Source organism: Microcaecilia unicolor, chromosome 6 (genome assembly GCF_901765095.1).
Source record: "Microcaecilia unicolor chromosome 6, aMicUni1.1, whole genome shotgun sequence".
Taxonomy (NCBI): Eukaryota; Metazoa; Chordata; class Amphibia; order Gymnophiona; family Siphonopidae; genus Microcaecilia; species Microcaecilia unicolor.
In genome coordinates, this window is record NC_044036.1 from 113,913,586 (window position 1) to 113,940,541 (window position 26,956).

At 41.5% G+C, this 26,956-nt stretch overlaps 1 protein-coding gene across 1 annotated transcript in view; it reads right to left on the reverse strand.

Annotated features, from left to right (window-relative positions):
• Positions 1-7,332: 7,332 nt before the first annotated feature.
• The window catches only part of LOC115472974 (RAB6-interacting golgin-like), a 59,569-nt gene continuing 39,945 nt past the window's right edge, over positions 7,333-26,956 (reverse strand). The window contains exon 5 of the mRNA XM_030207535.1: positions 7,333-10,005. Within this exon, the coding sequence (XP_030063395.1) occupies positions 9,531-10,005 (475 nt within the window). The 3' untranslated portion in view covers positions 7,333-9,530. The remainder of the gene's footprint in view (positions 10,006-26,956) is intronic.

Here is a 26,956-nt window from a genome sequence, read left to right on the forward strand (position 1 = left end):
GTGAACACATTTAGTTTTATAATTGATCCATATTCAGTTACTTGTTATTGTGTATTGTTTTTGTTCCATCTGTTTTTATGGTTCACTGTTCAATATTTTTTATGACAATAAAACTTTTTGTTTATTGCCTCTGCTTGTCTGGACTGACTAAGAATCCTGGTGGTTTGTGTATTGGGTAGGTGAGTGCTTTCTAGGAACTGTGGGATCACTGGGAGTGTGGTCCCAGTAACCTAGAAATTACCGGGGAACATCTTGAGAGTGGGAGACTTACCAGAGGCAGTTGGGATCTAGTCAGTGGGAGGAGGGTGCTAGTGTGGAGCACAAGTGGCAGGAACAGGCAGACCTGAGCTGTGCTAGAGATAGAACCTCTAAGTGGCTGCAGGGTTAATCCCAGGTGCATGATAGACATTTTGTGACAACCCCCCAACCCCCCCATCCCATGGCACACTTTGTCTGCCCCAAACCACATGGCACACTTACCCTTGTATTTTGCCCCAACCCCTTAGACAAAAGGGGTGAGTGAGCAATGGGCTGTCTCCAACCCCTCTACCCCACCCCATGGCACATTCACCCCATTTGTCTGTCCTCAACCCCTCTTTGCATGGCACACTCACCCATTTACTTTGCCCCCAATCCTCACCCCCTACACGATTCATCCCTTTACTCTGCAATCCCCCACTGCACACTCACCTTCTCCCATAGATTTTGCAAGCATGCAGTAGCTGACACTGGGAGGGATACAGTTGGTAGGTTAGTGGTGGCAGGAAGGAATGGTTGTGATGACTACAGTAAGGAGGAAGTGACACGCTGCAAAATAGGTCACTTCCTCCTCCTGTGTGGACTTAGACCCAACTGTTTATGTGAACCCCAGGATCACGGTTCACATAAAGGTTCAAGGTTACATTTATTTGATTGATCACCTAAAGCCGAGGCCATCAAAGCGATTTACCGTATTTTTCGGACTATAAGACGCACTTTTTTCCCCCCAAATTTGGGAGGAAAATGGGGGGTGCGTCTTATAGTCCGAAGGTAGCGAGTTTTGGATCGCCGTCCCCTACTTACGCGATGCCATGTTCCCTGGTGGTCTAGTGACGTCGGGGCAGGAAAGAGCCCCCTCTTTCCTGCCCATCGCGCTGCTCTCCGTGCTCCTGACTGCTTCCTGACGGTCTCGACAGTCAGGAGCACGGAGAGCAGCGCGATGGGCAGGAAAGAGGGGGCTCTTTCCTGCCCCGACGTCACTAGACCACCAGTGAACATGGCATCGCGTAAGTAGGGGACGGCGATCCAAAACTCGGACAAGACGCACCAGAGCACCTAGGTTTTAGAGGAGGGAAAAAGGAAAATTTTTTTTTTCCTATTTCCCTCCTCTAAAACCTAGGTGCGTCTTATGGTCCGGTGCGTCTTATAGTCCGAAAAATACGGTACATATAATAAATATTATATTTCAAAATTGTTACAACATAAGCAAAATACATCAAGCACACACATAAAAGTAAACTAATAACATAGGCAAACAAAATTTTGCAAATGCAGGTAAATGCAAGCAAACACAAACAAACCTGATGCATTTGACATGATCCTTTGGCCGAGGCAGATCAACAATAAGAGAATTTAGTTAGGGAAAGCCAACTGAAAGAGGTGGGTTTTAAGCATAGCCTTAAATGAAGGAAGAAAGATCTTTGTACGTAAGAGTATGGTTAGATTGTTCCAGAGTGTTGGTCCCATCACACTGAACAACACCTTCCAAAATGTGGAAGATGGTATGGTGCGCAACGAAGGAACAGACAGTAGTGATTGTTGGCTAGAGCGGAGAGGCTGTCCAGGCACATAAGGATGCAAACTATGTGACAAAAAAATCAGGCAGCTTTGTATGAAAAATCTTGAACCCCAGAAGCAATATTTTATAGGTAATGTGATATTTCACCAATAACCAGTGTTTATTTATTTATTTATTTTACAGCACTTATACCCCACAATTTCCCACCACTGGCAGGCTCAATGTGACTTACAATTTTTAAGTTACAAACAAGGGAGTACAATAAATGGAAAGGGATAAGTGGAGCGGAAAGTTAAAGGGATAGGAAAGAAGTAGATTAGTCCACAAGATCACTAGAGGGGTCGAAGTCCAGGAGTCATTGAGCCAAGACTGGTTCTTTAGGGTAAGCTTGCCCAAATAAGTGGGTCTTCAGAGACTTATTGAAAGCTAGATGATCTTGAACCATTTTTACTGTTTTAGGTAATGCATTCCACAAACGAGTACTGATATAGGAAAAGGTGGAAGCATATGTGGTTTTATATTTGAGTCCAGGACACGCAGAGTAGTGGAGGTTTAAGTAGGAACAAGCAGTTCTGAGTGAATTTCTTCAGTTTTCCATAAGGGAATCAAATGGTTATATTTTGTAGCATGAAAAAGTAGCTTTACAGAGACATTCTGCAACTGTTGCAGTCGCCTGGTCTCTCCCTGACCTATGCCCCTAAAAGGAACATTACAGTAATCCAGCCGTTGCATGACTAAGGCATGAATTACAACGCACAAAGCCTTTTTATCAAACAGATGCTGCACAAAGTGTATCCAAAGTAACCTAAAAATAGACAGGCTTTGACCACTGCAGAAATATGAGTCCTAAAAGAAAGGGTAGAATACATCAGCACACCCAAGATTTTAACCATGTCACTAGGCTGTAAAGACATATCACCAAAATTCAAAGTAAGTGATGGAGATAGTGATGAAATTTTATAAAATACTTTGAAATGTGTTTTTAAAAAAAATTAAGTAAACAGTTGGGTCTAAGTCCACACAGGAAGAAAAAGTGACCACAGTGATCCACATAAACAGTCAGATCTAAGCAGACGCAGGAGGAGGAAGTGACCTGCTGTGCTGCGGTTCACTTCCTCCTCTTCTTGCTGCATGAGCTACTATGGAGGGCTCAACAACAGGTTCGCAAAATTCAAGAAAAGTTTGCAACCAGCTCTCACAAGATGGTGTGAACCAGGTCCAGCACGCCACTGCAGATAGGCCAGGCCCCACCACTTGAATCAAGAAAGAGCTAGCAGGATAATATATAAAACAAACAACAAACCCAAGGGTGAACTAAGACTATGGAAAAGTGGGAGCTCATTTGGCACCCTTTCTTGACTGATCATGGGTAATGCGAGGGCATGCGAGGGAGTAGTGTTTTAAGGGGAAAGGGATTTTGTTTGAATTAATAATAGGGCTAAACAAAATGGTGTAAACACTTGGGTGCTACTTTGCCAGTGGACTCAATTCTATGTTGACCTTGAGCTTGATTATTATGTGTTCTCTTGCCTCATGTTGTGTTATGATATTGCCTATGTTTCCTGCTCTCATTCATATCGCCACCTGCTGGCTAGACCTGGTGGCTGCCGTGGACTGACTGCTTGCCGTTCCCATGCTCCAGAGGTTACTCTAGTCCGGTCCGGATCTTCCAGCCCTCCAGTCTGTCTTGGGACTTTTTGGAACTAAGCAGTACCCATACCAGGTGACCTCCCTTGTGGTTTGCCTTTATTAGCCACCTGGAGGCTTTCCACTTTGCCTTGCAACAGAGGTCCTCAGAGGAGTCTTGTTCTGTGAGAGTTTTGTTGCAGTGCTGCATTGCTACTTTTCGTGTCAGCCAAACCCTGCCTGTTTTCTGGTTGCTCCTTCTGCTTGCTGCCCGCCCCAGACCCGGCTTGTTTACTGGCTTTGCTTCTGCCTGCGGCCTGTCCAGAACCTGGCTTGTGCACTGCCCGCCCCAGACCTTGTTTGTTTCGTGGACTTCTCCTGCTCACTGCCTGTGCTTCTGTTCCAGTCCAGTCCGGCCCTGTCCGGTAAGTCCTGCCGGCCACCTGCAGCCAGGGGCTCAACTCCTGATGAATCGCGGCTAAGTGCAGGTGAAGACTTGGGTTCCTGCTTGGCCTGGTCCAGGTCGTTGCCTCTGCTGCTACTCCTGGCCAGCTGCTCCAGTTCCGGTCTGTGTCTTGCTGTATGTTTGAGGGGTTCTCCTGCCACTGCTGGCCGTCGGTAGTGGTCCAAGGGCTCACTGTTCGAGATAGGCGGAGAAGCGTGACATGTTGTAAGTATTGTTCTTTCACACTGCTGTCCTTAATAAGCCTCAATAAAACAAATAAAAACAAAACAAAGATGGCCCTCACCATCCACAATGGATTGGATTGGATTCATTATTTTTAACCCACAGTGGAAGCTGAGACCTAGTAAGATGAGTAGAAATTTTAGAGCAAAGAATTGGGCTAGAGCATCTGATTAGGGTCCAGTCTGTGTCTCCAACCTTCTTCCGGTCGGAGTCTTCAGCCTTGTCCCAGCTTAGTTCCAGTCTGTGTTTTCAGCTTTGTTCCAGCCTGGTTGTCCAGTCCTGGGTCTCCAGCTGTTACTGGTCCCCAGGTTTCCATGTTCCAGCTACTCCCTGGCCTCAACTCTATCGGGCCAGCCCCAAAGAGCTCTCAAGAGTCACTCTCTGCCCTGCCTTGTCGGGGCACCCTCAAGAGCTCTTTTAAGAGGTATGCCCTGGCCTTGTTTCCGTCAATCTCTAGTCTAGTTTCCACCAGGGCATGACTCGCCTGTCGCCAGTCTTTGGGTTGGGTAGGTAGTGTAAACCTGACTGCGGCCCAATGGCTCACCTATCTCGAGCTGCGACAGATTTAGAGATGACATTCAGGTCCCATAACTTCTGCAAAGGTGGTTCATGTCAAACCTTCTTCAAGTTCTATCCTGAATTAGCTTGAAGTCTATCAGCTGGGCTGGATAAGCTAAGAAAGTGCTGAAGGTATTCTGATGGAGGACATTTGGAGCTCTTAACAGAAATGATTGAACCAGTGCAAAATGCTGTCAGAAGGACAGCAAATAGGGTCATGACCATTCATGAAAAATGAGATGGAAACCTTTTCCACTTAAAGGCACAGACGCATCTCTCAGATGGTTTTCTTGCAACAACTAATTTTATTTATTTGTTTGTTACATTTGTACCCCACATTTTCTCACCTATTTGCAGACTCAATGTGGCTTACATAGTACCGTAAAGGCGTTTGCTAATTCGGTTGATAACATATACAAGGTTATATTGTTATATCTTGAAACAATAATAAATAATATTGAATGCTGCTCAGTTTCTCACTCTGAAAGCTAGGGATTTGAAACTGGAATAAAGAATGCAGCACTTGTTCTGAATGATCAATGATAGAAATATCTAAAGAACTCATTAATCCATAGTGATCTGCATCTGCTCCCATTGCTTTACAAAGAAGTGTACCCAACCCTCCAAAGTTAAGGTAGAGTATGTATTCTAGGAGTGGAGGAATAGCCTAGTGGTTAGAGCAACAGGCTGATAACCAGAGCTCAGATCAAATCCCACCACTATTCCTTGTAACCTTAGGCAAGTCTCTAAACCCTCCATTACCTCAGGTATAGACAGATTGTAAGACCTCCATGGTCAGGAAAATCCCTGAATGTAACTCACCTTGAGCTACTATCGAAACAAAATGCAAGCAATATCCAAATACAGAGGTATCACCTGTAAATATCAGACACAGTCAAAAAGTAGATGGTAGAAGGGAATGCACTGCTAAGGTTCCGGTGCCATCATTTTGAAAGATGATGGGTGCCAATTGGGCTCCCCTCCTGCCTTTAGAGGAGCAGGGATGGGTGGGTTCAATAAGTCTGGGTGGAGATAGGGGTGTTCTGGGCAGTCTGAAGAACCCAGATGGCCAAAATTTTCTGTGCCCAGTTCCCCAGGATTAATTCTGATATTTAAATTTTAGGACCAACCCCACTGCTGCTTCTCCAGGACTAGTTAGTGGCAGGGGATATGAGGACTTGATAATAAGGGATAAGCAGAGAGGAAGCGGGGATGGAGACATCAAGGGGAAAGAGGGAGACAAGATGACGAGGCTTTTTTTTTGAATCCCAATACTTATTCTCCTTCTCCAGTCCTTCTCTTCATTATGCTTGCTCCTTCTCCAGCCTTTTTGCACCCATGCTCCAGTGCTGCTTCTCCACCCCACCCCCCACTATGCTTTCTCCTTCTCCAGCTCTGCCCCCACCCGTATACTCTCTCCTTCAGACTTCTTCTTTCCAAGCTCCACTGCTGGCTCTCCAGCCGTTCACCAACCATGCCTTTTCCTTCTACAGCCCTACCTTGCCCCCACTTTATTCTTTTCTTCTCCAGCCTTCCTCTCCTTACCTCCATACTGCTTCTCTGGCTCTTCTCCTACGATACTGTATCCTTCTCCAGCCCTCCCAACATGCTCTCTCCTTTTCCAGAACTTCATGTTCTCTTTCTACAACCCTGTCCTGCCCCCACCCAGCCTCCTCCCCGATGTTGCTTCTCCAGCCCTTCATGCTCCCTGGGCCCAACTGACCTGAAGCAGACTGAAGAAGTGGTGGAATCCTGAGCCAATCCTGTGGCAGTGTGAACTACAGCAGCGTCAGTGTGCTGCTGCTGCTGAAGAGGTGGAGTCCCAGGCAGTTTGGTAGCAATAGCGCTGCTGGAAACATAGGGGAGTCTGGGGTGGTGTGACATGCTGTTGCAGACTATCATTCATAAATGTGGGTGAGCAGACAGACAGGGCATGGAACTGGAGCAGCAGAGCAGCCATGGCATGAGGCAGGCAGAAGTTATACGTCATATATTACTGAATTATTAGAGTCAAGGAGCAGGAGCGATGGCCTGCCATATGGAATTTTGGGGAGTGCCATGGCACCTGTGGATCCCCCTCCCGCCCCTGTTCTGACACCCATGATGTGGATATCATCTAGTAGGCCAGAAGCCAAAATCCTTGAAGAGGTAGCAAATACAAGCTGTACATAAAATATATGTTCTACACATATCTGTTTCTGATAGCTTAGTCTGTGCTCAGACTTCTGAAAAACAGTGTGCATATACTGTACCATATAAAGGTCCTGAGCTGCAAAGCAAGCAGATAACATTTCCCATTGAACACCATCTCGCACAAATGGTTCAATTCTTGGCATTTTCGCTCCACACTAGGAACTTATTTCTCTGTCTTCAGTGCACACTTTTACCGTGTTGAGCTGCTACATTTTGAGCAACAACTTAGGCACTTAGTGTTGCTTGACCTCTGAAGCAGAAGCACGCATTAGTTTACGCTGAAACACACCCATGTCAGGTCACCAATAAAGTACATTTGTTCCATTCTTGATAGCCCTTTGTACTTTTTTCTGGACTGCTTGTGTTCTGTACTTTGACCATCTCCACTGTATCTTGCATTGCTGGTATTACAGCATCTCAAATTTCCAGGATAAAAAGTATTAACAAGATTTTCTTCTTCATATATTTGTACTTTATTTAAAACCCCCCATATTTAAAACCACATTTTAGATTTAACAACTTTTATTTATGCTAATATATAACAGTTTGTTATTTGACTGGGACATCATTCACATGTACAAAATTTTAGAAGCACCACTGAACAAAAACAGTACTAGTAGCAGTATTATAACCTTCCCCATACACTGACCCACTCCACTGCTTTTGCTTTGTGGATGTACCTCAGTGCTGCTCTGGAAGAACAGAACAAAAGTCAGTTGAAACTGGAATCCCAAAGCAAATTCAAAAGTCATAGTGAAGTGAAATTGTTTACTTACAATGGGTGTATTTTTCAGCCAGGATAAATCAGACACACAAGTGGTCAGCATCATCTGATAATGCTTTTAGAAACAGCTCTCTCATGAGGTTTTTATGCAAATACACAGGACTTCCTTCATAGTCTCTGCTCATCTGAGTCTCCTCAGCTATTCAAAACTTAGAAGCTAACTACCTGGGCCACATAGGAATATGTGTCTGATTTATCCTATGGTAAACTTGTCTTTCAAGTAAGCACATTTGGTTTGTCTGCTGACAAGTAAATGTGCTTAGCTGAGGTCTTCTCTAACCTGCTTTGGTTTATGATATTGCAGGGAATACCTTGGACTTTGAGTTGGGGATGCTGTCAGTTGAATAGGCCTTGTAGAACTGAGTGTCAAAAGCACCATCTTTTGTAGACATAGGAAGGCAATGGAGTGACCATATGTCTTCAATGGAAATTGAATATAGGTGAGCAAATGAGGTTGCCATTGCTTTAATTTGGTGGACTAACCGTAATGGTCAGTTGCAGCCCAGCTAAGCTACAGCAATAGTATATACATTCATCTAACCAGATAGGCAGACTTATTTTGATTTTACATTGGTGTCAAAGGATACAAAAGGTTGAGCAGATCAGTGATGCAGCTGTATTCTTTTCAGAGTTAAGTCAGCACTTTTTTTTTACAATCTAAAGTGTGTAGTTTGATCACCTTTGTGGGCGTAAGGCCTTGGAAAGAACTATATATTGGTTAATGTCAAATTCTGATACCACTTTCAATAACATTTCTTGGCAAGTTTGGAGAATTATCCACTTGTAGAAGAACTGAAGGTAGGAAGAATACGAAACTAGTGTCTGAAACTCATTTATTCTCAGGGGTGAAGCCACTGTTACCAAGAAAACCACTTTCAAGGTAAGAGATGTCTAGGATGCTGAGGACGTCATTAGTCCTGAAATCTTCAACACAAATGGTGATCTTTGTGCAGTGCTTAATAGCTGTATGGTACTTACAGTCCTCAACTCAGCTGCATTCTCCTTTGTCTTTTTGCACTGGATAAAATCTTTCCACTAACTTCTTCAGCCTAGAAATAATGGGCTGGTTGAGTTATTAAACAGGCAGTTTGGTAATTTGGGTACTGGAGAATCCTGCATTCAAGTGAAAGGCTTGGGGATTGATCTTTTTCTTTGGTGGTGTTTCCTCTTTCACAGGATATTCTGTCTGGTCCAACTTTTCTTTCAATGAAGGCCCACCAGATGAGCAGTGGCTTGGGCCTCTGCAGTATAGGCCTCTAACTCCCTAACCTTTCAGACATTTTATGCTTCCATGGACAAAAAGAAAAGCAAAACAAAAGAGACAGGATAGACTATGAGCGGCTTGGAAAAATTCTGGTTAAGTGCCAACTAGGAACCCATACAGGCAACAGTAGAGATGGACAAGACTGAGGGAAATCTAACAGGCAGTGGTTGCATTAAAAGTACCATCCATGCCAAGAAAAACAGCCTGGGTTCTGTATTGTCGGTACCATCAAATGACACTATTCACTTGTGTGCCAGATTCACCCTACATGTTTACTCCAGTAAAAAGTGGACAGAGTTAAGATACCAATTCTTAAATTACAAAATAAAATAAAAACAATGTGTAAAAAATGCCAAAATTACTGAGGCTACAACAGACAACATGTGGACATATGTAGTACTATGGCCCTCAGAAATTTCTGGAAAGACAGGGTTCCTGGAGTGTTACATATACCATTAGCTGCTTCATGCCACGGGTTAAGAAAGGTAACACATGCACTGCTGTGGCCACAAGGAATATCCATTTCCCACTGGTGGACAGATGATTGATAAAGTAGCCAATAAAATATATATCAAAATGTGGGTTGAATTTAAAGTTCTAATTTATAATGATGAAACTGAGTTTATACAGTGTACAGATACTAGGAACTCATAACAGATTCTGCTTTAGCCTCAATCAATGTAGTTTTTCCTTCTTGATCTTTGTCATTGGTTTGAAGAGGACTTACACAGTTGTTAATGGAATTTTCCACAAGGTTCTCCAAAAAAGAACCGCTTGGGTCCCTTTCCTTCATTTCTGTAATCTGCTGTGTTTGATTTCCCTCCACTGTCTGAGGAAGTTTCTCAGGAGCCGTCTGTGCAGCACTAGCCTGCCTTCTGTTTTCTGCATTCTGCTGCTGTAGCATCTGATCCACCTCTATCTCCAGTTCTAGGTTCTCCTCATCGGCATCTACATCTAACTGATGCATGAGTTCCTCCAGCTTCTTGGCCTTGCACAGTTCGTTTTGCTGAATGATTGTGTACAAGTGCTCCGTCAACTGTTCCTTGATGTCTGTCTTTCTGTGCAGATCCATCTTCGCTGCAATATACTCTACTTCAGCTTTATCAAACCGCTTCCTGTGAGAAAGAAGACAAAGAAATAAGTACTCAGCAACCCAGCTTACTCAAAGGACATTATGTTTGTCTATAATGGTTACAAATGAGCTCTTTAGTGATCTACATTAATAGGAAGTGGCCAGTTTGTGATCAATAATAGAGATGGATGTCTTAGAAAGTACAATTTCAGGTCGAGAACATAGGATTTAGTCACAAATTTTGTTTTCAATTTTGTATTTTGCATCAACATTATTAAAGATCCTCTCACAACCCCCCCCCCCCCCCCCCCCCACCTATGGGTCTAGTCACTAATGGGAGTTACGATTAATGCAAGTAGTTAACACATGCATTACACAATGCTTAATTTACTACACAGATTAATGTGTGATAATGCTAACATGCATGGAAATGACAATAGACAGTTTATACAAATAGGCTCATTAACTCAGGTATTAATACTGGCCTAAAGAGGTATAGTTAACTTTATATCTATTATACAGTTCATGTTAACAGAGGTCACCTAAGGTCAGGCACCCCTGGCTATTACTTCTCCCCACTGACGTATCTATCCCCAATATACTATAAATCTGTGAACCTCAACCCCCTCCCAAACTCCTGACTAAAACATCCAAAGAGCCTTTATATTTTAGAGGCAGCAGGGAATCTGTCCCTTGAAGCTGATTTCACAATGGTAACAAGGACAATCTCACAGAAGTCATGTGCTTAGAATTTTTTTGCGGAACCATTTTGAAATTTGTGCACAGACTGGCAGGATGGCTACCTTCTGCTCCTGCCTACAAAGACTAAAGACCCTTCAGATACAGTACTTCAGATGGTGGCCTGTGGGATTTATACAGGCTTTCAAGAAAGAGGCACAGAGATCAACTTTGTGGACTCGCTGTAAATGGCTATGCAGTTTTCAGGGGAAAAAAAATCCCAATTAGCCAATAATGTGGATGTGAGGATTTAGCTATGTTAATAAATTGTGCAGGCTGGGGCTATATTGTTTAACAGAATAGATTACTTGGGAGGATATAACTGCACAGTACAAATTCAGCTTACAGAAATTATTCAGGGGATATTTCTATCCCTCAAGGCAGTAAAAAAGGAAACATCTTTTCATACTAAAGGGAAGCACATTTTCCATCTTTGAGCAACATTTTTTTTAGTTATAGCATAGTGATATGGCACACTGAGCTAGCAGAAAGTATTGCATTATTTGTGAAGTGGTCCAAAACAGTAGTTTATAAACTCATCTCTACTTGAAAATCACAGTACATTGACCTTATATTGTGCCTAAAGATCACTACCCTACACTTGTCCTTACTGCATCTCATCTGTAATATTTATGTATTTGCAAAGGTATCTGTCACCGAGCCCAACAGTTTAGTACATAATTATTCTCTCTCTCACTCTGTGTGTGTGTATATATATATATATATATATATATATATATATATATATATATATATAAGTTCCAAGCTATCCAATTTCCTCTAAAGAACATTTTCATGCTCTCACAGGGGAATACTTTCGTCTTTACCCTTCATCACCACCCTTCTCCCCTTCCCCCACAACTACTCTAGGCATTGCCAAAATATTCACTTGATTAATGTTGCTTCTGGAACAGTATGGGAAGGCTTTTCTTCTGTATCTTGTACAGGCTCAGTTGCAAGAGTTTAAATAGATTCCAGATTTAATTTTCAAATATACGGCAAATCATGAACTGCTCCCAATATTGTTCTCAGCAGTACAGCAGAATGGTATTTGAAATATTAAACATTATAATCATGAATTTCTTTAAAATAACTTCCATCTCTGCTTGAAGTTGGCATATTTTATAAACACTGGAGAAATCAGACACCTCAGCATATACAGTGAGTATTCTACAGTTTTAAGGCTGGAAGAACACATGAGAAGGTAACTATATTAATTCTATAATCCATACAAACTTTTAGCATTGGAAAGGAGCACCTATAATTTTAGGGTTTTAATTTAGAGCATGCAGCTGACAGTGCAAGAAGTCCAAAACACAAATTACCCACAGCATTAACTTAAATCAACTCACTGTTTCAAGCCATATGTGCCCTTATTCCTCAGATCTACCTAGCTAATTTTAGCAACTACTCCTACAATTCCAGTCATGAATCACCCCCAAGCACAAGGCGATGTTGCACATAAACTGCAGACTGCCAACACTGATGCTTATTTTGGAGGTACATTTTCTAGCTTAGCCACAAGATGGTTACTTTCTACATCACTATGGAGGGAAACAAAAGGACCAGGTCTCACTCCAAATTTAAGATAAACCCACACCCCCCCTCTGTGCACTCATGGAACTTTCTGACTGCACCATGGCTACTTTTTATGTTGCCATGGAAATGAAGGGTGCAACGGGGTGGCGGATGTGGAGTAGAAAACAGACCAGTTGTTGAACTATCTTTAAGAGGTGTGTGAGGTCAGATCTGTAACTAGATTCTAAGTACAAGACATTTTAAGGTTGAGAAAATAAACATTCTGGAAGGGACAGATCCAAGATGGTGGGCACACAGAAGCTATGATTTGTCTGGTTGATTCAACCTATGGAGCAGGTGAGAAATTAGCTCAGGCCGTCAATGATAAAAGGCGCCAAATCCCATTCCAGAATCTCTCGCTCTCTCTTCCCTTCCCCCTGCAGGTGGAGGGGAGAGGAAGGAGAGATGCCAGACCTGGATTTGAGATTTTGGCACCCTTTATCGTCAGCTGGCCTTGGGTGTTTCTTTTCCTCATTTTCAAGAACTGTGTTAAGGTTAAATGCAAACAAGGACCAAGGGGTTTCCTGCAAGATCTTGTGACTCCTCTTCCTTCGACTGCATGGACTCCATTAGCCATACAGGGACTTTATGAGGACAGGAAAGGAAACGGAATGGAATTTGTTATACTACCTTTCTGTGATTACAATCAAAGTGGTTTACATATTATATACAGTCAATTATTTTGTACCTGGAGCAATGAAGGGTTATGTGACTTGCCCAGAAGCACAAGGAGCTGCAATGAGAAATAAACCATGTTCTCAGGCCGCTGCATTAACATTAGGCTACTCTTCCACTCCACATATATAGCACACACAAATACAGAGTGAAGAAAAGCTGTTGAGAGCTCCTGAGACTTGGCTGTTACTTTTAGTCCGGAGACGCAAGTTTTCCTACTTCTGCCAATTTGAGAATACGTTATTTAGCAGTTCTGCTGTGTCAGTGAAAATGGATAATAACAGGATTCTGAATCTGCAGAAGTGGAAGACAATGGAATGGCCACAGCAAGATATACGTAGCTAGTTGAAATGATTAACGGACACAGGGAGACAACAAAGGCTCTAATTTAAAGTGGATAGTCCAGGTGGACTTCTATGGTCTATGTCCCAGAAAAGGAAAAGAAAGACCAGGATCAAGTATTTTATAGCACATTCAATATTGGTTTAACCATGAATTGATAATGAGTGTGACATTGGGAAAACTGGATGGACCATAAAGGTCTTTATCATAGTACCATAGTAAGTGAAGGCAGATAAAGACCTGAACGGTCCATCCAGTCTGCCCAACAGTCTCATACATTCTCAACAATGAACGTGATATTATATATTAATCATGATCTTTCTTTCTTGTTTCAGGAAAACAGACCACAGAAGTCCACCCGGCTTTATCCTTATGTTCCAACTACAGGAGTTGCCGTCAAAGCCTATTCGAATCCATCTTGTCATTTGTGGGACACGGACCGAAAATGTCTGCCCGGCACTGTCCTCACATTCCAAATTACTGGAGTTTCTGTCAAAGCTCTCTAGAGCCCATCGTAAGCCGGATTGCTATATGCGGGACTCAGACCTTTGAAGGCACAGTTTCCAATTTCTTTGGATTGAGATCCTTTAACACTACTCTTGAAAGAACATTTTGTTTTCTTATTAGACATTTTATGCATCGCAAGACTCCTGAGGCAGGAGCATAGGCGCCGAAACATGACAGCTGTGTCAAGTCCTTTGATGTTCTTTAATAAAGACTTTTGATCGAGTATAAGTCTCCCTTGGTTTGTGAAAGTGCCAGATCATCCTACTCCTTTGTTTGCTGCCACATGTATTGTTAGGTAACAGCATGGTGTTCCCTCAACTGAATGACCAAGCAAATTCTTTTTTTTTTTTTTGTAACGAGTATTATTATTAACCCCCATGCCCATTATGGAAGCCAGGAAAAAGCACATCTTATATGCTCACAGTAAAGAGAAGAAACAGGTACAAAATCCTCACCAACACTGACTACAACTGCAATCTACTTTACACCTCCTGAAACCATCTATTAAAGCCTCGGTGTTTTCTGTGGCTTTTGACCTTCTGCATACTTCTCTGCATCTGTACGGAACAGACAATAGCCTCATTACCATGTGATTTAAATGTACTGTGTGCTGGTGTGTAAGCTAAGCTTTGCACATGGTTAGCTTATGTGCAAAAGCCACCACAAAATGCTGAGCTAACTGTGCACAAAGCCTCTCGTGCTTTTTTGCATCACCCCAAAGTCTGATGCAATCTTGCACACCTGGATTTGTCAATGTTGGACTATTATTTTTTACTAAACTTTACATGCACTGTTAAAAAGTTCCTTGGGGAGCACTGATGGGCAGCAATCTTTACATCATACCATAGATTTTCAATTGGATTGGAGTTCAGGGCTCAGATCGAGCAATTGAAGGACATTTACAATTTTGTTCTCTACTTCAACTTTTGCTGCGTTTCACATCATCCATACTGAAAGGTGAACTTCTGCCCCTGCTTTAGCTTTCTTGCAAGGCAATCCAAAGACTTTTCTATACATTTTTCCCTTTATTTTTGTATTGATCCTGATGATGAGAAACATCCTCATAACATAAAGTTACTACCACCATGGTTCAGAATAGGGCTGGTGTTCCTTGGGTTTGTGCTAGGTTTGCACCAAACGACGGTTTGTGTTCAGGCCAAAAATTCTATTTTAATTCAATCAGGCTGCAAAACATTTTGCAGCGAAGGGCGACTAAAATGATAGCGGGGATGGGACGACTTCCCTATGAAGAAAGACTAAGGAGGCTAGGGCTTTTCAGCTTGGAGAAGAGACGGCTGAGGGGAGACATGATAGAGGTATATAAAATAATGAGTGGAGTGGAACAGGTGGATGTGAAGCGTCTGTTCACGCTTTCCAAAAATACTAGGACTAGGGCGCATGCGATGAAACTACAGTGTAGTAAATTTAAAACAAATCGGAGAAACATTTTCTTCACCCAACGCGTAATTAAACTCTGGAATTCATTGCTGGAGAACATGGTGAAGGCGGTTAGCTTGGCAGAGTTTATAAAGGGGTTAGACGGTTTCCTAAAGGCCAAGTCCATAAACCACTACTAAATGGACTTGGGAAAAATCCACAATTCCAGGAATAACATGTATAGAATGTTTGTACGTTTGGGAAGCTTGCCAGGTGCCCTTGGCCTGGATTGGCCGCTGTCGTGGATAGGATGCTGGGCTCGATGGACCCTTGGTCTTTTCCCAGTGTGGCATTACTTATGTACTTATATAACATGGCAGCAGTATTTCCCAAGTTTTCCTTTGTAAAACAGAAGTCAGGGAGGGCTTTGAGTAATGGCGTCCTTCTTGCCTCCATACAATATAGGCCAGATTTATGCCATGCTTGGGATATTGGCATGTACACTCTTTGACAAGTGCTGGCCAAAAAGCCTGCAGCCCTTTTGAAATTGCCATTGGCCTCTTGGTTGCCTCCCCGATTAGTCTGCTCCTTGCTCGAGCAGCTGGTTTGGAAGGACAACCCGATCTGGGAAGGGTCTTAAATATTTGTTCTAACTGCACTCCATTTCTATCCAGCCCCTGATCTTTGCAACTTTATCCCAGAGTTCTTTTGCCAGCTCCCTTGATGCTTATGGTTGGATCGGCTTTGAAACGCACCACCAAGCAGAAGTAACCAAACAGAAATGATCAAATTTACCCCTCCGAAGGGACACCACCTTGTAAGTGGTGGAGGGGCTTCCGTGTTTCAATGACTCAGAGGGCTATGCTCTAGGGTTACCCATATCAGACAGGCCTCTGAGGAGAAACCAAAGAGTGTCCCAACCTGGAGGATCCAAGATGGCGTTGAGGGAGGATGTACGCTAGTTGAATTCCCGTTTTACACCAGAATGCCTGAAGAAGAGGGCGCGCTCCCCAGAGAATGGAGAAGAGAAAAGGCAAAGCCGTGGTGTTGTCCTCCTCGAACACGGCTGAGGTTCCCACCACTTCTCAGTCTATTTTGGAGAGATTCGGAGTCATAACGTCGGGGATATCAGTTCTTGCTTCGGGGAACAGCAAGGCTTTATTGCCGAATCTCAGTGGAGGGAGTGACTTTGAGTCCCCCTGTTGGCACGACCCCTCCAAGACCCGGAAATAGTAATGCTTCGCTATGGAGGTCAATAATGGAAACGCCCGAAGTGGGTTAGGATTTTCACGTGACCCGAGGAGGTCCTGGCGCAGCATCGACTCGGATAATAAACCAACTGGGGGATTGGAGAGTGAGCTCTTCCCCCAAAGATATCTGGAGCGGTTTCTGTGGAGAAATTGGACTTGGTGAAGCCAATAATGTCATAATGGACGTACTATAGGAACTGCAGCAGAATGTGAATAACTCTCTTCTTCAGATGTTTAAAATTTTTCACTATGTGAGTTAAAGAATTTATATTAACACTTATCTAACAAAGTGGAAGTCCAAGATATAAAAATAGAGACTTTGATTACGGAAATGGCTTCTCTATGAAAATCAGACAATTTGGTAATGAAGAATAGTTATCTTTCTTGTAAAAATTGGAATTTCTGGAGAACCAATTAAGGGAAAAAAAAAACTTTAGAATGATAAATTTACCTATAATATCCTACATATCAGCTACTGAATTCTTGAAGAAATATTTCTCTGATAATTTGCTAATACATTCTGATAGCCTCCTTTTGGTGACTAAAATTATATTTCCTTTATGTAAGTTTAACCGACATTTTGGAAAATTCAGAAGTTATGGATAGAGTTATATTATTAGTGACTTTCGTCTTTGATTTAGATAGGAATAATGTTTTGAAATTGTATTTCCGATACATGGTTGATAGTTTTTTGGGTTCAAAGATGCATATATTTCCTGACACATCAAGGGAATCACAGATTGGGAGGTGTGAAGTCTTGGCTTTTAAGCCAGGAACCATTGCCCTAGGTGGGACCTTCCTAGCGCGATTCCCTTGTAAGTGTTTTATTTCCTTATTACTTATTTGTTTGAACCTAAGAAATTATAAGAGTTTGTGGAAACAGATGAAGAATGCTCTGCAGCAACTTCCTTCAGTTACCACTGTACCGGCTGCAATAACCGATTAAACTTCCTCCAGCAGAAAATGTGAAGTGTAAGATTAACCATTTTGAGTTTTTCTTATTTTCATTAAGATTGTTTTCCTGATCTTGGATCTTCCAATTGTGGACAATTATGTAAATATATACTGTTGAGAGAAAATCCTGCTTATAATCGAACGAGAAAAACGCCCAAGTTCCGACCTAAATCGGGAGATGGACGTTTATCTCACAAAAACGAATAACGCGGTATAATCGAAAGCCGAACTTGGACGTTTTCCTCACAAAAACGAATAACGCGGTATAATCGAAAGCTGAACTTGGACGTTTTCAACTGCACTCCATCGCAGAAGCGTACAAAGTTGACGGGGGCGTGTCGAAGGCGTGGTGAAGGCGGAACTGGGGCATGGTTATCACCCGAACAGAGATGGGCGCCTTTCGCCAATAATGGAAAAAAAGTATGCGCTTGTAGCTAGAATTTAGGGCACTTTTCCTGGACCCTGTTTTTTCACGAATAAGGCCCCAAAAAGTGCCCTAAATGACCAGATTACCCCCAGAGGGAATCGGGGATGACCTCCCCTGACTCCCCCAGTGGTCACTAACCTCCTCCCACCACAAAAAATGATATTTCACAACTTTTTATTTTCACCCTCAAATGTCATACCCACTTCCCTGGCAGCAGGTCCCTGGAGCAGTTGTTAGGGGGTGCAGTGGACTTCAGGCAGGTGGACCCAGGCCCATCCCCCCCCTACCTGTTACAATTGTGCTGCTTAATGCTTAGTCGCCCAACCCCCCCAAACCCACTGTACCCACATGTAAGTGCCCCCCTTCACCCCTTAGGGCTACAGTAATGGTGTAGACTTGTGGGCAGTGGGTTTTGAGGGGGATTTGGGGGGCTCAACACACAAGGGAAGGGTGCTATGCACCTGGGAGCTCTTTAACCTTTTTTTTTTTTTTTTTTTTGTAAAAGTGCCCCCTAGGATGTCCGGTTGGTGTCCTGGCATGTGAGGGGGACCAGTGCACTACGAATCCTGGCCCCTCCCACGAACAAATGCCTTGGATTTATTCGTTTTTGAGCTGGGCGCTTTCATTTTCCATTATCACAGAAAAACAAAACCGCCCAGCTCACAAATTGTCGAATAAAACATGGACGTCTATTTTTTGCGAAAATACGGTTCGGTCCGCCCCTTCACAGACCCGTTCTCGGAGATAAACGCCCATGGAGATAGACGTTTTTGTTCAATTATGCCCCTCAATGTTTTTCTTTTTATATTAATTTCTATATTTCCTTACATTTATGTGATAAATGTGAATGTAATTAAGTAAAATGATAAATAAAAAAAAAAAGAAAAAAAAAAGAAATGATCAAATTTATCTTGTCATCTGGTACAATAGGTGGAACCAATCACTTAACTTAAATAATAAAATGAACAACACGAGTTAAGACTGTGACAATCGCCCAGAAATAAGCTTAAAAGAAACTCTCAAAATACTAAAAATTCATACAAAATTTCTGCCTCCTCTCCAAAATCCAGAGCTTACTACCTTCCACTTCTCAATAAGGATACGATGATTCCTCACACACGTCTCAGCTATTTTTCAGTGCTCTGGATTTGATTGGGGAGAAGTAATTACTGTTCCAACTCTAAAATGGTTAGAGTAGAAGGCTTATTTGTGATTTGCATGTGTAAATACCAGCATTTATTATTTTGGATTTAGCAGACACCTTTTTCAGTAGTGGCTCAAAGTGAGTTACATTCAGGTATACTAGGTGTTTCGCTGGCCACCTAATTTTGTAGCTAAGGCAACAAAGAGTTTAAGGACTTGCACAAGATCATAAGGAGCAACAATGAGATTTGAACCAAGCTTCCCGCGCTGGTGCTCTAACCACTAGGCTACTACCCCACATAGAAAGCCAAAAATCCATAGTATATAGAGATACCAAAGGGGGGGGGGGGGAGTACTCTCTATTTTTTTTTTGTTACATTTGTACCCCGCGCTTTCCCACTCATGGCATGCTCAATGCGGCTTACATGGGGCAATGGAGGGTTAAGTGACTTGCCCAGAGTCACAAGGAGCTGCCAAAGGAACTATACATGTATGTAGGAAAATATGCACATCAGGATTTACACCTGCTCAAAAGCACATATAGGTTTCACGTATAGGTTTTGAAAAGGTACTAATTTGAGCCTACCCTTTACAGAAGGGATTAGGGGAGTTATCCTTCTTAATCCCCCATTATTTTTCCCCTCCAAACAGAAGCAAACAAGACTGCAGACGCAGCAGTCACAGATGCAGGTTTGCAAAATAGCTCACATACATGTATGTGCTGACACACGAGCAAAAGTCAATATTTCATAACTTACACCTGTAAGCTGCAGCGTTTCTAATAAAACGAGGCAAATGGTTCGCATGATTCAATGTTCTTTTGGTGGTAAAGAAAAAGCAGACCGTGTAGAAACGCAGACTTTACACTTTATTCGCTACGAAAGCTCCCAGGTTCTTACACACACATGCCCGTCATAGCCATGTTTTGCCCAGAAACATACAATGTCATTCATAAAAAGTAAATCAAATCAAAAGGTCGAAAACATATATCAAAAAATAACAGCACTATTTATAACAAAAGAAGAAATAAATAAAAAATAATAAATAAATCCTTAAAAACCAAACAAATAATAAATCATTGTTTGGTATGATTTATATGGTAAAAATACTGTTTAGATGTGTTATTTTACCACTAACTTGTGCTGTTTTAGCACAGGTCTCATTTTATGCAGTGAGTCCTAGTTACTATAACTGGGGTTAACAGTAAAATAACAGCAGATAAAGACCTGCATGGTCCGTCCAGTCTGCCCATTAAGATAAGCTCATAGCATATGACACAATATAGCATATATATTCTTGATTATGATCTGTCTTTGCCATTTTCCAGACACAGATCGTAGAAGCCTGCTCGGCACTTGGCAAACTGCTCAACATTTTGATGACATCATATAAGATGGCAAATACAGATTGAACAACGATATAGAGAGGGCAGTGCCCTAAGGCATATTCCATGGTATCTCAAGCCACTAACTCATTTCCACCAATGTTCCAACTGCTGCTGTTGGTTTGTTAGAAAAGATCTAACCAATTAAGTATTATGATACAAATCCTATAGCTCTCCAGCCTCCGGATTAAAATGTGTTGTTCCACAGTATAAAGGTTGGAGAAATATCCAGGATGACTGCAATGATAAGCTCCCTAGTTTCAAAGTCAAGTAAAAGGTGTCCAGCTACAGAATGACACAGGGATAAAATCTGTCCTCATCCCGTCCCCAGTGGATAATTTGTGAATGACAGAAATGTTGTATGACAACTGTGTCAAATTGTTGTAAAAAAATAATAGCAAGACATTGTGTCTTCACTGAGTTTACAGCTCCTAATGAGTTTTCACTAAGAGTTAGAACCTCTGTAGGCCATCCACTTCCTACAAAAAAATGTGAACACTTCTAAGCACATACTACAGGAAAAGAAAAGTATGGTGGCTATGCACAACTTGCAAACTATATGGAAGTACCATGTGCATTTGATTTGCTCCAGAAAATAGCTGGGACTGGGAGCTTAACAAAAGGCTCTGAAAAGTGGAAAGTCACAATCGTGCTAGCTGTGGGGAAAAGCCTACTCCACAGAATTTTCAAGCACAAGACAACTGGAACATTCCCTAGCAATACTGTTGCATGGATGAACATGAATAGTTAACAGAAAAACACTCCTTGGATAGAAGGCTAGATAGGAACAATGTAGAAATACAGGGAAAAGGGCTTTAAAAATGCAAAAGCAGAATAATGCTGATTGATCTATGATGCTTGCTTATTATTTATTTAGATTTTGCTCACACCTTTTTCAGTAGTAGCTCAAGGTGAGTTACATTCAGGTACTCTGGCTATTTCTCTGTCCCAGGAGGGCTCACAATTTAAGTTTGTACCTGAGGCAATGGAGGGTTAAGTGACTTGTCCAAGATCACAAAGAGCAGCAGTGGGATTTGAACCGGCCACCTCTGGATTGCAAGACCGGTGCTCTAACCACTAGGCCACTCCTCCACTCCACTAAGAGAATAAAGGCTACAGTAAAGAGGCACACACAATTAGTTGTGGGCTACGAAAGGCCTGATGAAACATCTTCAACCACCACAGTATACACATTTTTCTAAGTGCATTTAAGAAAATTCTGGGATCTATGAATGATGGATAATACAGTAGCAATCTATACAAATGGCAGACATTGTGTGCAAGCAACATCTGAAACCATCAGTGGGGGCATTACAGCATGGAGGAAGTGCCTTTAAGAACTGTGAAAAAACGAGTTTATAGAAAGCTGAGCCTGAAACATGGCATTTGTTGCAACTCTCAAAAGTGAAGAAAAGAAAATGGAAAGAATAATGAATGCAGTGAGATGGAAGAGGAGATCAGCATACTTGGAAAAGTGGCCTAATGGTTCTTCAATTCCCGCTGCTGCTTGATGTTCAGCAGTTGGTTGTGATCCTGAGGAAACAGGTTCAAATTCCCTCTGCAGCTCTGTGTACAGTAGTACAATGTGCTACTTAAGATTATGAGCCCACTAGGGACAGACACAGTACCTTTAAAATGAAACTGTAAACTGCTTAGGTCTAAGCGGTATATAAATATTGGAATGAATGCACCACAAAATCTCGTACCTTAACATATAGACAATGATTTAAATTTATTAGGAAATGAGTTTAATGATTATAATGAAAACAAGTGATTTTCAAAACACAAAATCTTAAAATCCCGATCACAATGCATGACATATACAAAACCTATTACTTGTCCCAAAAGCTGTGATGAGCATAAAGGCACTTTATCTTGAGAATAAATTTCATGAAAGACAATAATATAAGCATACCATGACCATAACCGTTTAACATAGTAAATGACAGTAGTATAAACTGTGTAGCGTAATCTCTGTTCTACTATCTTCACACAAAAAGGACTGGTGACATGATGAGCAGAAGAACACAATCTGTGCAAAACGTGTTATTTGAACAGTAGCTGAGCTGCTAGCCATAGAAAGCGACACACAAGTCCAGAGTCGCACAACAGCATCACTAATGGTATGATACTCGAGCGTTAAGGTGGACAAGCTGAGCCAGTATTGCTTCTAGTCTGCTGCATGCATGGAGATGGAGTTCCTGTTTTCTTCTTTTGAAAAAAACATAACTATAGTTACATGCAAACAAAAGGGTAAAAATCAGTACTAGGTCAGCTTGCTGCCGTTATTTTTTTTTAATTTTTTATTATTACATTTGTACCCCGCGCTTTCCCACACAATGCAGGCTCAATGCGGCTTACATAGTAATTTGAAATACAAAGTTAATAGAATTTTAATGAAACAGTAGTAAAACAATGTAAAGTTGGGCTTACTAGTGTATGATAAGTTGAGCTTGATAATATTTGACTAGGATAAAAGAGGGTGGATAGGATAGTGTAATTTGGGAGAAAGGGTAAGGAGGGATAAAATTAAGGAGAGATGGAAAGAGAAGGATGGGAGGTTGGTATTTAAGTCAGAACAGAATTGGGGGTGGAAGTTGGCAAGATTAGGTTGGGGCATTTGGGTAGGCTTGCTTAAAGAGATGAGCTTTCAGCATTTTTCTGTCCTCCTACTTAAGGGACTAGTCCTACAGTTACCAAATATCATACACTCAAAAGCAGACTGACTTTGCTGTCTGGAAAGCTATTTCTAGACTGCTGTTGTGAAATTATATCACCCATAATAAATATAATAAAACAATACCCACCACACCCAAGTCCTGAACAATGATATAAACTGCTGCAAAGTCGTGTCACTGTTTTTCTGCTTTGAACACATCCAAAGATTTCATTGGTCATTTCATAATACTTTATGTGTGTTTTTTTTTTTTAATGATGTTCCATTATTTTCAAAGAAACAACAAGAAAAAAAGGACTCCGTGAAAGGCACCAAGGAACGGACAGCAATGATCATCATATGAAGAGGCGAAGTGACTGAGCAGTCCAACTGTCACCACAATTTACTGAAAATTAAGTAACACTGACCTGACACAGCAGTGTTTTGGGATATGTTGCTTGTGTCAGGAGTGCGTGACAATTAAAACTCATGCCTATACGTCAGTGTAAAATCACTGTCAGTCTGGAGCTTTCTAACGCCCGAAACAATGTGCTGCCACTGCTACCGCAAGTGATGGCGGTTTTCTCCAAAATGTGATGACATTGAGTTGGACTCCTCAGGCACTTCGCCTTTTAATTTGATGGTCACTGCCGACCTTTCATTCCATTATTTTCAAAATTAATGTAAGATTTCACAGCTGCATGTGGTCAAATAATCAGTGAGCAACATGAAACAGACCAGCAAATAAAAGTGCACAAATTTATTGTAAACAAGCATCTGATATGGGCACATTTCACCTTCAAAAGGCTGCATCAATAAAAATCATATCCCCAAATGTTACATGTATAAAAATAAACTTTTATATGCATAAAAATAATCATACTTAAATAAAACTATAAATATAGCACAATTTATTAAACTAATCAAGATAAAACAGACAAATGCGGAGAAGTGTACAGGTGCAAGTATTTTAAAATGCAAAAGCAGCATGATTTAATCCCGCTAAAACTGCAAAAAAAACCAAACCAAACAAAAAGCAAATTAAATTTATGTTTATGTAAACTTTGGTTAGATATTATTTTTATTTTATTTTTCTTACATTTGTACCCCGCACTTTTCCCACTCATAGCAGGTTCAATGCAGCTTACATATTACATACAGGTACTTATTTGTACCTGGGGCAATGGAGGGTTAAGTGACTTGCCCAGAGTCACAAGGAGCTGCCTGTGCCTGCAGTGGGAATCGAACCCAGTTCCCCAGGACCAAAGTTCACCACTCTAACCACTAGGCCACTTTTATTTATATCAGTGCTCAATATAAATGCTAATTTGCAATATTCATTAATATTGTTAGTTATTTACCCCCGTTTATTAAGCTGTGCAGCAATGCTGACACAGCCCGTTCAAAGTGTTTATTCTCCTTCTAGGGAGCTGTGTCCTGGCCAGGAAGTTAGATTATGTATTCCAGTGATATCAACTTGTTGGAAATTGACTACCAAAGAACTCTGATTGGTAGGGGTCCGGCTTTGTGGAATAAATTGCCATGTAATATCCACACTATCACTTGTTATAATACTTTTAGGAGAACTGGTTAAGGGTTTTCTTTTTACTTTATATTTGATAGTTATTTACACCTAATATGAACTAGGATAACTATAATGGAAATATATTGTTATAAGAGGGATTATCTCTTTGGTTTGTATCTTTGTTTGTGATTCGCCTTGAGCCACCTCGGTAAAGTGGAATAGAAACGTCAATATTACATTAGATTCGATTGATGTATTTATCTATATGTTTTGAACGTCTCAACAGCTCTACCCCAACACAGCCTTTTGAAGCTGAAACATGGTCACATCAGGTGCTTGTTGACAATACATTTGTGCACTTTTATTTGCAGATTACTGCCTCTCTGTGTGTATTTCAAATAACCAGTGATACAGTTAGAAAAAATAATGGTGGCCATTAAACTCATGCTGAGCGGACTTGGTGACTCAGCTGCTTAAGTCATGCACTTCATAAGTACATAAGTATTGCCATACTGGGACTGACCAAAGGTCCCATCAAGCTTGGCAGCCTGTTTCCAACAGTGGGCAATCCAGGTTACAGTACCTGGCAAGATCTCAAAACAGTACAATACATTTTATGCTGCTTACCCAGTCCATTTTAATAATCCTTTATGAACTTTTCTTTTAGGAAGCTATCCAAACCTTTTTTTAAACTCCACTAAGCTAACTGCTTTTATTATTTATTTATTTATTTGCTGCATTTGTACCCCACATTTTCCCACCTATTTGCAGGCTCAATGTGGCTTACATTATATTGCAAAAGGTATAATCATAAATAGAGTAAGGGTTTGGTCTAATTTGACATATTACTGTAGAATGATTTATATAACACAAAATAAAACAGGTAAGATATAATGACCAATAGTGATATTACATTCTCAGAGACTTCAATGTGCATTTTGAAGCTTTGAGTTCCTAGAAAAGGAATTTGTTACTTTAATGGATGGTCTAGGTTTTAGACAACATATCATTGGCCCTTCCCATCTGAAAGGTCTCCTGCTGGATCTAATCTTCACTCCACAGTTTTTGATGGATTCTGGTTGCAATTAAGGGTAAAAACAATTTCCATGGTCAGACCATCTCCTTGTATACATTCAAGGGTCATTTTCCTTTGAATCTCACATAAAAATAACAGTATCAAAACAATCTCATTCTTTACAGATGATAGATATCCCACAATTTCTCTTGGACTGGCACTTTCCTCCAACTTTTGCAGATGTATTTACTACCGGATAAGGCGGAACATTGGCATCTGACTACGTCAAGCAGTAGAGCTACATGAACCCTGTCGAACATAAGTGCTAAGAAGGGGAAAAAAAGCTGGCTTGGTAACATCATGGGCTTTTAGTTTTAAAGGGTCAGACCAGGAAAGCTGAGAGGTTATGGAGGATAATGAGCAGATTAGACTATGCAACCTCACTTTTTAATGGTCTGCACAATGTTTGATTAAGGGACTCCAATCCATTCAAAACCTCAAAATAAAAGTGGTTTCAGGAGCTAGATGGTACGACAGTTACTCCCTTTTAAGGAAGGCTTAGTAGCTCTCCTGTAAAGCGAGGATGAATTGTTAAGTTTTAGTTCTAATTCATAAAGTTTTTTTTACTCAGGCCAATCCCAATACTTAGCAAATTTACTTATCCCTTATTGTCCGACATGTACGATGAGATCCCTACAACCAAATCGGTTAGTAATCCTTCCATTATCAAGAGCCAGACTAGATAATCAGCATTTTTTAAAATTTGTCCCGAGCCCTGTGGAATTCCCTTCCTAATTATCTCCACTTAGAAACCAATATTTCAAAGTTTAGGAAAGATGTGAAAACTTCTTTAATTTTCCTCTGCCGTTGACTGACCTCTGTGCAACTATTACTGGAAACTTTTATTGACCTCTCAATTTGGGATGATTTGGATGCTTTGTGGGTTTTAATTTTGATTTGTTAACCTGTGTAAGCCGTTGCAATCGATAAATATCTGAGTGACAGTATATTAAATACTGTAAATAAATAAATGTCATGACTTACAACACAGTGCTTGGGTCTAAACATTTGTTCACTCCTGGACTACAGGATGAGGATAAAGGTCAGTAGGGCTAGCTGCACTGGGAGTCAGCGGGGGGGGGGGGGGGGGGGGGGGGCGGTGGCTGGCTTCCTAAGTGGAGAGGGTGGGTGAAGTCAACTACATAGGGGGGGCAGGTTCTGGGACAGCAGTGACTGGGAGAAGTGGGTGGCTAGCTGGTGGGGATTTAGCCAACTTCTTAGGTGGTGAGGGCTAGATGGGGAGGTTGCTGGGTGGGGGGCAGACAGGGAGATGAGGGTTACTTTGCAGAAGAGGGAGATAGTGTGTTGGGAGGATGGTGGAATATGACTAATGAAGAAGAAAAGGATGACAGAGACAGCATGC